Source organism: Sinocyclocheilus anshuiensis, unplaced genomic scaffold (assembly GCF_001515605.1).
Source record: "Sinocyclocheilus anshuiensis isolate Anshui unplaced genomic scaffold, SAMN03320099.WGS_v1.1 scaffold122, whole genome shotgun sequence".
NCBI classification, from domain to species: Eukaryota; Metazoa; Chordata; class Actinopteri; order Cypriniformes; family Cyprinidae; genus Sinocyclocheilus; species Sinocyclocheilus anshuiensis.
In genome coordinates, this window is record NW_015544153.1 from 1,088,368 (window position 1) to 1,103,049 (window position 14,682).

Consider the following 14,682-nt stretch of genomic DNA (forward strand, 5'->3'; position numbering starts at 1 on the left):
GGTTTAAAATGAAAGAATCCACTAAACTTTTATTCATTAGCATAACCTGTGCTTAAAATTCATGACAAAGAATCCCTATGTCCATGCCCTCACCTTTGACTTCCCTGACAATATACACTAACTCAGACTAACCCTTGGTCTTGACCCTCAGCCTTTCAAATCTGAAGCAGCTAAATGAGTGCAGTGCGATTCGGCTAATTACCAAAAACAATAGACTCTGAACTCCCCTTTATTTGCATATGATTATACAATTGTCTGAAGCTGGAGTAATAGCTCAATTAAAGCAAGACAGATAAGACCTCAGTTTCTTGACAAGTTTAACTAATTACAGTTATCTAATTATTGCAGGTTAGCAAAGTGTCCAAATTGTTATTGAACCTGGAATGGCTGTGGTCGATGTCGTTGACAAAATTCTACTTTGAGTCAGCATTTAAGGGTCTTTACATTGGAGGCTTAAATCATCAGTGTAAGGATTACACAGTAATCCTGTGTGAGTAAATACCCAGCCTGATACATAGAGAACGTTATGAATAACTCACTCAGCAAAACTGCGCAACTGTTTTCTAAGAACTCCTAGGATTTCATGTTTTACAGCAAGTGAAATGCCTGTCGGTCTGGTAGCGTTCCACACACAGAATAAAGATTCTCAATTTGTGTGATTTTGTTTCTTTTTTCAGCATGAATTGAACACATAAAAGTGTTATATAATGTAACATGCAGTATATGGTTAAATGCATTGATTTTACAGATTATACAACATATTTATCCTTCACCCCCCAATATATCAGGTTTAAGATCTCTAAGTGCACACATATGGTAGTGTAAATGACCTCTTTACAGATGCTAAGAAATGTAGCTTCTACAAAATGCATTTCCAGTAATGGAGATAAAATGCCGAGCTGCTGGAATCTGCTGAACATTTGCTGTTAAGGCTGGATTTGATATGCCGTACTGCTCTTTAATGACGCTTATTTTTCTCTTCATTTTCTATTTCCACACACACCCCATTTATACTGGCACAATTTAAAACAGCTTTCCTAGATGATCACAGATGTTATAAACCTTCCATACCTCGCGTTCAGAAAATACGTCTTTTAAACTCTGCTTATCTGCTTTAGAAAGGGATATACATATAAGCCTGCTATTATGTTGATGTTTTTCTATTGTTTGTGTAGTGAGCCAATGATACTTTCTTCCCCGTAGCCTTAGGCATAACCCTTGTGCAAACCTTTGTGTATTTTTAGATTTTTATGAAGACATTATTTATTGTGTTTATTAAGCTGTTTTCTCATGGGGACCGTTAGCTGGTCACCACAATTTGTGTGTTAGGTTTAACTATCCTTGTGGGGACTGTTTGGTCCCCACAATGAAAGCAAAATGTGACACTTCATAACCTCGACACGCGCTAGCGGTTTTCATGAATGTATTTTCTTCATCAGGGCTGTTTTCACAAAGCCCTTCTCTCAAACGTACTGGCTTAATGAGCTTTCCTGCTGCTGCCTGACAGTCTACAGGCCAAGTTTTTATTCATTTTCAGCCATTCCTGTGAAATAAACAGGATTTCAACATTATTCAACGCCACTGCTGTCTCTTTCTTCTTCCTAGATGGTAAATTGGAGTGGAAGATCAATCATCTTAACAACAAAAAAGAGTTTCTGTGTTTCACAAGGAAGAAAAATGTGTCATTACGCTCTCATGCAATTTGTAGGATGTGGCTCTATTGCTTTAGTAAACCCACCAGACACTGTATTAACCTTGGGATGAGAAACTGATCTCACCCTTAGTGGAAAGTGCTGTACACTGGTTGAGCTTTTCATAGCCCATATGCAGACTGATTTATCTCGGCGGGCAGAGATTGGGAAAGAATTGGGATCGGATGAACTCCTCTGAGGGAAATGGGGGAAGGATGTCTAAAATGTTACATATTTTACTTTAAAATGACGTCACGGGTTTGTCAGCTAAAGCTGGACTGGCAGGTTGTTAGTCAGACGGAGGAGGAAAGGAGAGAGAGGGAGTGAGGGTGGATAGCGCGCACAGTGGTGATAACACTATCTATCTATCCTAATGACGAACGTCGCTTTCACGTGCTCCACTCATCACGCGCGTCCGTGAAGTGGCGTTTCATCCTTCACTCTTCTTGGTTTCCCCCCCCGCATCTCTAATTTATTTCAGCCCTGAAAAAAAAGATAGCGAGAACTATCGAAGAGCTTCTTCAGCCGATGTAGGACATGGTTTTGCGCCACGGAACTCTCATGTTTTATCGTGCGTTTTTGCCTGCGCTCGGTCTCCTAACAAATGTAGAGAAAGTGCGCGGTGACCGCGAGCGCAGCGCACGGGGGATGTTGACGTTGCCACCTTGCCGCCTGGTTCCCATATCTTCTTGACTTGTTTTCTTTTTCTTTTCCAGTGGAGTATATTCTAGACGAACTTGTGAATGTAAAAGAAGGCGGCTGTTGAGAAGCAACTGAACCGTCCAGCTGCCCACGCTGCCGCTGGGTCGCTCTGCACATCCGTGCGCACTTCTGAGGAGAAAAACAGCGAGCAACTAAAAAAGGGGACAAGACGCGTCCGTGTTTTTCGTGAATATTTCGCCCAATCCTCGTTTGGTGCGCTCTGGAGAGACGTGGAGCTATTTCAAGCTTTCTGTTTCTCGGGATATATAACATTAGAATGCTAGCATTCGTAACATTTGGAGTAAAGTGTCCAACTTGAGGTGACCATTACGCTCGAGAGTCGACGTTTGTTGGAACGCATAAATGGACGAATACCAGGAGGACTGATTCGGAATTGTTGTCTGGAAAAATGTGGCTGAAACGGTGTGTCACACGCAGGTAATAAATATCCCTTTTGAGAACTATCAGCTAAGGGCTGAATGCATTGAACGCCCATTGCCAAAATCCTGTCATCTGTGAAGAGTTTTGTGGCAAGTTGATGCGCGTCATGCTGTTTTCATTTTACTTGTTTAGAATGTGATGTCTTAAACATTACAGCTTTGCGTTGGTAATATTCCCGAGGAAACGTTTTAAGTGATACTGGTTTGTATGAATAACTAGAGGGCTCGTAATTAACAAGATTGCGAGTCGAGTTGAAGTTATTCGCGCAGCGCTCTCTAGGGGTCGCCAAATAACCGCGATGCAATTCCACAGACTTGGACGCGCGCAAATTAGGTCGAGTATCAGCTAAACACACCCTCGCATACCACAGTACACCATGCCAGAACAACATTTTCTGTGCGGTCAAGACATTCATGTCATTTTATGAATCACATCTCTCACTGTTAGAGTGACATTTTGATCATAAGGTTCAGATGGTGTGCTATTTGCCAGTGGAAAGTCAGGTTGAGTCAGAATCAGAAGAGCTGATTTAAGAGCTGGATTTATTTATGGTTAACAGGAGCTCTTAGCACTTACTGTACATATATAGCAAGAGTAGGATTCAATCCAAAATGGGCATGCATGCAACAAATCTTTATTATACATTCTGCATGGACAAAATCAGCCAAATGCTAAGTAATATGCTACGCTCAAGAATTACAACAGCTCATGAGTAAGAGCCATAAAAAGGAAGTGCTTTTCATTGAGATGTTCATTACTATAGTCTCTAGTTAGGACACAAAGCAACTTACAAATTTGGTTATTCAAAGTGGCAGAATATGACAGTTGTCCTTGCCATTACATCTATTTAGCAGCTGTTCCAGAGGCATAATGTGGAGAGCATGTTTAAGATGGGAATGATGATGGAGCCAGGCGAGCATCATTGTTCATTCTTTACCTGATGTAGGATGCTGCAATATCTTGCATTCACAGGTTGTCCAGAAGGTGGTCTCTTACCAAAGTCACATACGTTAAAGTGCATATTTTACGTATTATATTCTTGATGTTCTATTTAGATGTGCTCTTTCCTTATAGAGCAATGTCATACTGTCCAGTGGCTGGTTGAGACTAGTCTTACAAGTTAGTCTAAGTCAAGTTAGTCATCTAATTTTTTCCTTTAGGACTGGACATGTCTTTTATATGTCAGTTACTTAAAACATAGATTGGTCTAATTTCAATCAGAAAAGAAAGACTGATTACCCCTCGACTAATTGCTAGCTGGTCAGACTAGTAAGACACAGTCTTAAAGTAATGGCCATGCAACTGGCCTCAGACTGGTCTTTCCAACTATATGCAACGGAATACAGCCTGGTTAGTTTGGCTTACTCTGGAAAATCCTTCTCGTTTTATGTTCTAAGACAGAAATGTAACTCAGAAACTCTGGAATCTGGAAGTTTTAGTGGCCTTTCTCTGTGCTGCTTTGATTTAAAGCATCAATAAGAATGGATGATGTAGAATTCACTACGGTAAGAGAATAGCAAAGAAGACAATCTCGAGGATCTGGAACAAAAGAGTCTGTACCTAAGTTTGACCAATGCCTATTGGAGTTTAGCAATGTGTTAGATAAGGAGATAATTAAGTATGAAATTGCTATCTATATTCTTTTTTAGTTTTATAGTACACAGTGGCAATAAGGCACATGCTTTGTTGCACTCCAGCAAGGTCTAAGGTGGATTAGCTGCCAAGTTATGAGACAGCGGGGAATCTCCCTTTAGCAGTTTGGAAAATTCCTCACTATTCCGAGTAGGCTGAATAGCCTTGATGAAGATCGTTAGCAGCATCTCTTAATTGCTCCATCGACTACTTTAATATCTTCACATCAAGGTTATGCATCCTCTCACGGCTCCGACATTCTCTCGAGAGCCTTGATTCTCCAGTGTACCTTGCAGGATTATGCTGATGCGCTCATATTAAGACAGCCTGGCAAATGGGTCCTCATATGCCACAGACTGGGCATGTATCTCAGTGTCCAGTTCACTGACCTGGAAGCCGTTAGGAGAGTAAACAGTGATATGGGAATGTGGGGAATATCAGCCCGTGTGCTGACCTGAACAGCAGCTGGTTCATTACGGGCTCTGTCACTGGAAAGAATTAGTTTGTTTTTGCTTTGACACAAGCCGTTGGGTAAATTTTATTTTTTTAAATGTTTAAACGACTTAATTTGATCATATTTTTACATTTTCTTCTTCTCCCTGTCAGATGAGGTTCTCTAAGTGCACACTGTACAGCCATCAATGTCTTAAATGGCAGCACACAACTATCTCATTACCATGTACACTGTAGCGTGTAATAGCATGACACTTCTGTCATTTTTATACCACTTTTTTCTTCCTGGATGTAAGCTCACTCACTCTCTCACACAGTAATGCATGCCTGGTTAATGCAAAGAGAGCTTCTGCTATCCATTTGACACTCTTGATGGTCTGATATAATGGCAGGATGATTTGAATGCACCCACTCCCACTTAAACTGTTATGTAACAACGTCTTCAAGGGTTCAATAAGCCAGAAACAACTCCATACCACAGTTAATGGTGCAAATAACAGTAAAGCTGATGTACCTTAATCAGGAGAGTTTTTAAAGGCCAGAAAAATTTGAATCTGAACAAAAAAATTCTATGATTTCACTCAGGAATATAGTAATTCTAGGGTTTTGACTACTTCAAAGGCATAAATAAAATTGAGATGCCGTGTTTAAAAAGTAGAGCTTGACAAATTCTGGTTATGTAACTTTTGCCTTTTCACAGGGGGAATTGTCGGTATAAGCCGTATAAGCGTATAAGCGACAATTGTCGGTATGTACATTCAGAGAGGTTCTTCAAAGCCTTGATCGGAGTCAAGTAAAATATTATATAGCATCCTGACAGATTGACCAAGTTATAAAGCAGATATATTTAACATACAGACTCTTGAGATGCACACACTCTTTAAAAAAAAGGTTCTTTATTGGCATCTAATAAATGCTGCCCTGCATTACATTTGTTGAATGAAATCCAGTATTTTTTCTTATTAATTTTGGGTTGCTGATTCCAAAAATGTCACACTTTCTCACAAAAAATGTGCTTTTCACAGCATTTTTTTGTGCTTTTGACAACCATTTGTAAGGTGAAGAAGCCTTAATCTTAAGAAAAACTACCACAAAGACATGATTCCTATGTTCCTCTGAGCCAGGTTACAACTATTTGTTCAATTCTCCGCTGATTTTCACATGTATGAATGATTCTGAAGACATTATTTTATGCCTAATCCTTATGTCAAGGTTAGAATTATGGCCAGTGAAAGAACAATATGCAAACATGCTTATTTATTTATAAACTTGTGTTTATGTAAAGTTCTTTGGTATTAAATGAAGTTTAAAAATTTTATCCTTTGAAGATTGTAAGTTAAATTATACATTTTGAATACTTATTTTTTGTAATTAAAACCAAAAGATTTTTTGACATTTGACTGCTTTTGTTATTTTGATGAGTGCATTTAAAAAATGTAATAAAAAAAAATCAGTCACACTTTATTTTAAGGTCCAATTTTCACTATTAACTAACTATTAACTACAACTTTAGCCTCAATAAACTCATAATTTGCTGCTTATTAATAGTTATTAAGGTAGATGTTAAGTTTAGGTATGGGGTAGGATTAAGGGTATAAAATATGGGCATGCAGAATAATGCATTAATATGTGCTTTGTAAGTACTAAAATATGCTAGGTAATAGTTAGAATTGGTCCTTAAAATAAAGTGTTTACCAGATAATCATTTTTATCTGTCAAAAAAATCTGATGAAAAGTGTGATTTGAAAGTCATTTGAAAACTTTTGATATTTTTAAAATCAGCATAATCCAGTTACGTAATATAAGGCCTTTTTGCAAATCAGCAGAATTGTATTTTTCAAGATGCATGATTGTGCAATTCCCTGAAGAACCTTTCATATCCATAAAACCTTTCCATTTCACAAAATGTTCTTTATAGTGGAAAAGGCTTTTCAGATTCTTAAAATGTTCTTTACACTAAGCAAAAATTATGCTTTCTGTTCACTGAGAGGTTCTTTGTGGAAGCCAAAATGGTTGTTCTACGAAATCACTGCATAAACCCCTTTTTTGAACATTTATTTTTAAGAGTACAAAGTCAGTGTTGTCACCATGGCAGCCGAGTGCCCTGTACCCTCAGCACGGCCTATCTAACAGGGCAGGAGGGGCACACCTGAACCACCCACACACACACACACACACACACACACACACTCATGTAGCGCCTTTGTTCAATCAATACCGCTTCTATAAAGCCTCAAATTTATCCGTCATGGCACAAGACCAACAGTGCCTGCTAGCCCTCCACGGCCATGTATTTCTCCCTCTCCTATTTTTCCACACACATCTTGAAAATGAACAGTAAACACTTTTATATGAGTTTAAAAGGACTCTGAGGATTTCTTCAAACACCCAGGACATCTAGGTTTGGCCTGAGAGGAAGCCTCTAACTAATGAAACTACACATTTAGTAATGAAAAAGCATATGGTTTCCGTTGTTTAAGCTTGCATGTACTGTATGCGCTCAGGTTTTATTGAGCCTGTGGGTCGTGTACACAGTTGTGCTGAGGGATTTTAGTAATGGGTCTTTAAATGCCTGTGGCTGTTGAGGCTCTTTTATCTGGAAACTTTTAGTTTGGAAGATCCCTGCAGTACAGATGCAATGTAGATCTTTTCATCCATAATAACAGCTGATCCTCTCCTCCAAGCAATGTACTGAATTAGACACAGGATAGAAAGTCGGTTGGTGTGTGTGTTTGCGCATTTTTGTTGTTGTTTACTGAGTTAAAGAGCCACTTGTCTGTACTTACTTGACCTACTATAACACACACACACACACACACACACACACACACACACACACACGTGTATAAGTCAACCAGCGTTGGACACAGTCTGTTATTGTACATTACAAAAAGTAGGCAGTTTAAACCAGTTTACGTTGGCTCAGCTTAACCCTGATGAGGAATTGGATGTTTTTACTGGATTATTTGTGCATAAATGACTAAATGGGGGAATTAACGTTCATTTTCACCACAACATTTGTTTGACAAACCGTAAAATTGCATCTGAAAATATTCTAGTCCGTTTACCATTGAATAAAAATGTGTTTACAGTAGATTCTGAACAAATCCTCATATCTTTCACAAATCAATTTCTAAGCCTTAAAAATCTGTTTTTTGCACAGTTCCACCTATTCTTCACTGTTATTTGAGAGGCGATCACCATTTCAACCAATTTAATCCGCTCAATGGCTTCATTCTGCCAATCAGCATAATTATTGGATTCAAATTTGGATCATTCCTCAGGTTGCGGTTTGGCGTTCACTGTAGTATTTGTTGGATCTGATCTGAGCATTGTCTTGGCATTTTGGATTTAATGGGAGTAAGCAGAATGTAGAAATATGACATTTCACGATTCAGCCAAACAGCTGTCCTGGGGGAGATGCTAGTGGCATCAGTCCATTATTCATCCACTCAAGAGGAAAGAAAACCATTAAATTTATTACGATCAAATTATGTCATAATTTTTCCACTAATCTGCTCTTGTGAATCTGCTAGCAGCAGAGGTGGCAGCTAACTGTAATGGCTCAGAAACTTATATTAATTCATTATCCATCTCTGGCCCTTCCTCAAATTTTAATAATATTTAATCTGCTCACGTAGTATTTCAGTTTCATTTATGATTGGTTGTACATTTGAATTAGGGTTGGGCAGTAAAGCTAGAAAAAAATGATGTCTCAATATTTTTCAGGTGTTTTACAATATTTAATGTATGTATGTCAATATTTATTTATTAGGTCTAAATTTACAGGATGATTTTTTTTTTTTACCAAACAGCTACTGTTGCCAAATAAATGAAAAATGCCTAATGCAAAAGCTGAAACTCACCAAAAATCTGACCAAAAATATATTTTAATCACAATTTTTCACTAAATTAATACTAGAAAGAATTATATTTAGTCAGTATTTTATCAGTATTTAGCCCACTACATCAATATTTAACTACATTCATTTATTTTACTAAAACATTTTAATATATGAAAATATATCCCATAGTCTTCAGAGATCATTCTTTTGATTGATAATACATATGATTGGTTTAAGATTCAGTGAAATAAAACAAATTAACATTACGTTTAGTTTTTTTTTCTTTCTTTCTTTCTTTTTAATCCAAGCGACAACAGTCTACTATTTTGCTTTTTATTTTTTATTATTATTTTTCATTTTTCAACTTTTGCTATCACCCAGCCCTAGTTTCAGTAAGTGAAAACTTTGTCCCCAGACCCTCAGTCTTTGAGTTTGAGTTTCTGGTCTGTGTTTTTGCCTGTGATAAAGACTTGCGCTCAAGTTCCCATAACACCACATCAGAGCAAGCAGACAGGGGAACTTTAGCTTACATGCTAATTAAAAGTCTCAGATAGTTTAGAAATGTAATTGGACAGTGTAATTGCTAACTATGTGTGACAGCAATATGGACACCAGGGACACATAAACTGCCACAGAGAGTTCTGGAAGCTAACTGGATGTTTTACATACACTGTGACTTATTGAGGTCAAGCAGGGATCGTTTATTTAGCGTGACGAGACATTCATTCGTGCTAAAATGCAATATATCATGTTAGTCCAAACACAAGCCTCTGTTGGTATAGGAACTAACAGAAGATATAGAAATTCCAGTGCTCTGTGCACCAGTGAATCCTATGAGTCCATATCAGCTGGTGCGCAAAGAGTTGTTTGCATAGCCATTCACTCTTTGCACAAAGAGGGTACGGATATACCAATAAAGCCATCCTTTCACACACAACAGATTTCAAGAGGGAAATCTGGCAGGATCAATGCACTCTGCCATGGCTTGGGTGAAATTTAACATATTGAAAGAGATCCATGAATTTTTTATTTTTTTTTAAATGTTGCATAAATGAAATGTTGATTATACTGATGTTGGGGGAAATATATATATACCGGTCATCAGAAGCTTGGAATCATCATGATTTTTGATTTGTTTTTTTTTTAAGTTTGTTATGCTCACCAAGGCTGCATTTACTGATAGAAATACAGTAAAGATAGTAATACTGTAAAATATTATTACAATATAAAATAAAAAAAAATTTATATTTTAATATATTTTACAATGTAATTAATTTCTGTGATGGCAAAGCTGAATTTTCAGCAGTCATCTTCAGTCTTCAGTGTCACATGATCCTTCAGAAATGAATTCGGTAACACTTTACAGTAAGGTTCCATTAGTTAATGTTAGTTAATGTATTAACTAACGTGAACAAATAATGAACAGTACATTTATTACAGTATTTATCTTTATTAATGTTAGTTAATGAAAATACAGTTGTTCACTGTTAGTTCATGTTAATTCAAAGTACATGAACTAATGTTAACAAGCACAACTTTTGATTTTAATAATGCATTCGTAAATGTCGAAATGAACATTAACTATATTAATAAATGCTGTAGAAGTATTGTTCATGTTTAGTTCATGTTAACTAAAGTAGTTAAACTAATGTTAACTAATGCACCTTATTGTAAAGTGTTACCATGAATTCTAACATGCTGATTTGGTGCTTAAATATTAATAATGGTTCTCATTATTATCAATGTTGAAAACAATTTTTGCTGCTTAATATTTTTGTGGGATTCTCAGGATTCTTTGATGAGTAAAAAGTTCAAAAGAATTTATTTGAAATAAAAATGTTTTGTAATATATGTCTTTACTGTCATTTTTAATCAATGCAATGCATCCTTGTTAAAAGAAAATGTGTTTCTTATTTTTATTTTATTTTATAAATTCTACTTACAAACTGTTGAATTATAGTGTATCATGGTTTCTATAACATAAAATAAAATAAAATTAATAAAAATTTAAAATAGTTTTCACCATTGTTATTTAATTCCCCAGCACCAACATATTCAACATTTTATTTATGCAACATCAAGCAATAAAAAAATTAAAGTATTAATAAGATATTGTTAAAAATTATTTGTACATTATTAACAATATGAACAGTAGTACTTTTCCAATACAGTGAAACTAAACACTATGCTGAAACTCAATCAGAATTGGCAAGTCAATGTGAATTGAGAGAACTTCTGTTGAAGCTTATGACATCTCTATGGAGATTTGATTGACATCACATTTGATTGGACATGAACAGTAATGACAAAGTGGTAGGCCGATAGCATTTGGCAGATAGCAGTGGTAGAGAAATATGATGGAGAAAAAATAGATGAGTCTGGCCCAGAGGCTGTCCAAGGAGCATGCTGAGTCGTCTGATGGACATTTTTGAGGTAAAAATAGCCAGCTCAGGGGGGTCTGTAGGAGTTTGACTTTCTTTGATCCAGCGGTTACTGATTTTCCATACTCAGAACATTCAGAAGGTCCTAAATGTTGTAATGAATTTCACCCCTTTGAAAACTGATTCCCAGTTTGAGATTTGAGTCTCATGTTTAGTTCATGTTAACTAAAGTAGTTAAACTAATGTTAACTAATGCACCTTATTGTAAAGTGTTACCATGAATTCTAACATGCTGATTTGGTGCTTAAATATTAATAATGGTTCTCATTATTATCAATGTTGAAAACAATTTTTGCTGCTTAATATTTTTGTGGGATTCTCAGGATTCTTTGATGAGTAAAAAGTTCAAAAGAATTTATTTGAAATAAAAATGTTTTGTAATATATGTCTTTACTGTCATTTTTAATCAATGCAATGCATCCTTGTTAAAAGAAAATGTGTTTCTTATTTTTATTTTATTTTATAAATTCTACTTACAAACTGTTGAATTATAGTGTATCATGGTTTCTATAACATAAAATAAAATAAAATTAATAAAAATTTAAAATAGTTTTCACCATTGTTATTTAATTCCCCAGCACCAACATATTCAACATTTTATTTATGCAACATCAAGCAATAAAAAAATTAAAGTATTAATAAGATATTGTTAAAAATTATTTGTACATTATTAACAATATGAACAGTAGTACTTTTCCAATACAGTGAAACTAAACACTATGCTGAAACTCAATCAGAATTGGCAAGTCAATGTGAATTGAGAGAACTTCTGTTGAAGCTTATGACATCTCTATGGAGATTTGATTGACATCACATTTGATTGGACATGAACAGTAATGACAAAGTGGTAGGCCGATAGCATTTGGCAGATAGCAGTGGTAGAGAAATATGATGGAGAAAAAATAGATGAGTCTGGCCCAGAGGCTGTCCAAGGAGCATGCTGAGTCGTCTGATGGACATTTTTGAGGTAAAAATAGCCAGCTCAGGGGGGTCTGTAGGAGTTTGACTTTCTTTGATCCAGCGGTTACTGATTTTCCATACTCAGAACATTCAGAAGGTCCTAAATGTTGTAATGAATTTCACCCCTTTGAAAACTGATTCCCAGTTTGAGATTTGAGTCGTGACCTTGAAACCAGACAGCATATCAGACAAGATTCAGCTTCATTGAAGGTTTCAACCCCCCACGGCCCTCTCCACACTGTTCCATAATTGTCTTCAATGGGGAGCTTTCTGCTGAAATATGATTCCATCAAACCGGCTTTATGCTTGGTTAACCAATTAATTTTCTACTTTAGACTTCAATATGAGGAAGATTTGTATACATCCTCACGAGGGCAAAACAGAATCTTTTCTCTCTAAGAAAAGAAGATGGTGGTATTCCTTTACAGAGCTCACATTTTGTTCCTGATCAGCAGTTGGCCGTGAGTGGGTAACATTAACCACATTCCTGAGAGCTTGCCAGACACAGGGACAGAGAACATTCCAGATAGCAATCCCTCTGACTTAAATGCTTTGATATTTGAGGCTTTCAGCAGTATGCATGTATGCAGTATGACATTGTGTTGTGCATCAGGGTTCCTGCTGTTTTTGGAATGGAAGTTTTATTTACTCCATTTTCTTGCAGTTATGTAATACAGCATACTCAACATTAATCATTTATCTATTGGATGACAGATTCTGGTGTGCTGCACAAAAAATGCTTTAGATCCACTAGCATGAATTGATAAAATTGTAATAATATTTATATACCCTTATTTACAATAGATTTTTTATTACTGAAATAATGTACCATAGCAAAGAACTATCAAGCAAATTAAAACCTTTAATTAGTTGAACTAGTTCAAATTGTTCATTATTCTATTATTAAATTATTCATTGAAAAATAATTGTGCATAAAAGTCTTCTACATTCTTCTTCTGACCTCAGTAAATCAGCCTCATCTGTTATCAACAAAAGAGAAGTATTTCAAAAGAGAAGTTTCCCTGCAGTTTTCCATCAAAATAAAATCTCTTTAATGTTTGAAAGCAAAGAAAAAAAAAAAAAATATTAATATTATAATTTTACTGTTGTTATATAAAATAATAAATAAATAATAAATGCAACTTGACAGTTCAGTATTATTCTAGAGATATTTCTTCATTGATTTGTTTATTTTTTATTTGATTCAATAATAATACAAATAGTTTCATGGCCAGTAAAAAATATTAATGGATGGTAAATTTTCTCTGGCCATTGACAGGTAAATTTGTTTTTTTAAATTTGACAGGTAAAGTCATTGGTTATTTGGCGGGTGTGGCAAAATGTTCGTCTTGGCCCCTCAAACGATATAATTTTAAAAATTGTTCTAAATTTAAAAGAATAGCGTCCACACCACAACTATAACAATTAATGTTACAGTACAGAGAAACAATATTGTTGGAATCACTTTCACAACAATTTTTATCCAGTTGATGAACGATAAAAACACTGATAGCCAATCAGAATCCACCCTGCTTTAAAGAAGTCATGAATTGATAAATCACATTTTCCTTGATGTTTTGACATGTAAGAGGTCATTGTACTATAAAAACATCCTGTGAGTTTCAGAGCTCAAAACTTCCTTGTTAGTCCAAAAACAGCTTTTGTTGGGGGGAAAAAAGCTCAGGAAATGACTCGTTTTAAGATTCTATCACATTATGATGCCACAGTGCGACGAAAACCCACCTCTGCAGAATCAGATCAACATCTACTTCTGCATCATCGTGTCTTTGGCCCCGCCCACCAGAGTGTTAGTGAGACGAGGAGGCGAGAGTAGAGCATTATTTGTTTGTTCGGTACATTTCACTGAGGATTCAGTTGCACACGACGGGAGTAGATCTAAATATAATGCTATAATCAACACTCTCCATGATTAGTTAATCTCAACAGTTGTAATAGTAAAAACGTAGTCAAAGTGTTTGAGAGAGCTCTACATGTAATACTTATTTCATATGCAAAGATGTTAGCCAATCATAGCAGTGGGCGTTTCCATTGCAGACACGCCCCTTTTAACCGAGCCTTCAAATCAAGACTAAATCCAGCATAGAAAATGACTATTTATAGCTACATTATGACTTACGTCTTGATGGAAAAAAAAACAAAACATACTAAGATAAGTGCACCGAGAAAAAAAAAAAAAACTGATTTCATGACTTGAATTTTACTAGATGTTTGATGAACTAGATGTTTCACACTTCTAATATTTCTAACCTAGAAGTTATGAACATTTGAAGGGATGTGTGGAGCTGATGCAGCATTATTACACCATTGAAGTCAGCAGACACGTCCCGTCCAACAGCGTTCAAATCGGAGTGCTAAAATCAGGGCAGAAAATGTCCTTTTATTTAAGTTATGAAAATATTTCATGTAAAAATCATACTAACATTATACAGGTGCATCTCAATAAATTAGAATGTCGTGGAAAAGTTCATTTATTTCAGTAATTCAACTCAAATTGTG

The 14,682-nt window shown here is 35.9% G+C and overlaps 1 protein-coding gene across 1 annotated transcript in view; it reads left to right on the top strand.

Annotated features, from left to right (window-relative positions):
• The first annotated feature begins 2,607 nt into the window (after nt 1–2,607).
• The window catches only part of LOC107695280 (adherens junction-associated protein 1-like), a 50,806-nt gene continuing 38,731 nt past the window's right edge, over nt 2,608–14,682 (top strand). The window contains exon 1 of the mRNA XM_016495115.1: nt 2,608–2,831. Within this exon, the coding sequence (XP_016350601.1) occupies nt 2,803–2,831 (29 nt within the window). The 5' untranslated portion in view covers nt 2,608–2,802. The remainder of the gene's footprint in view (nt 2,832–14,682) is intronic.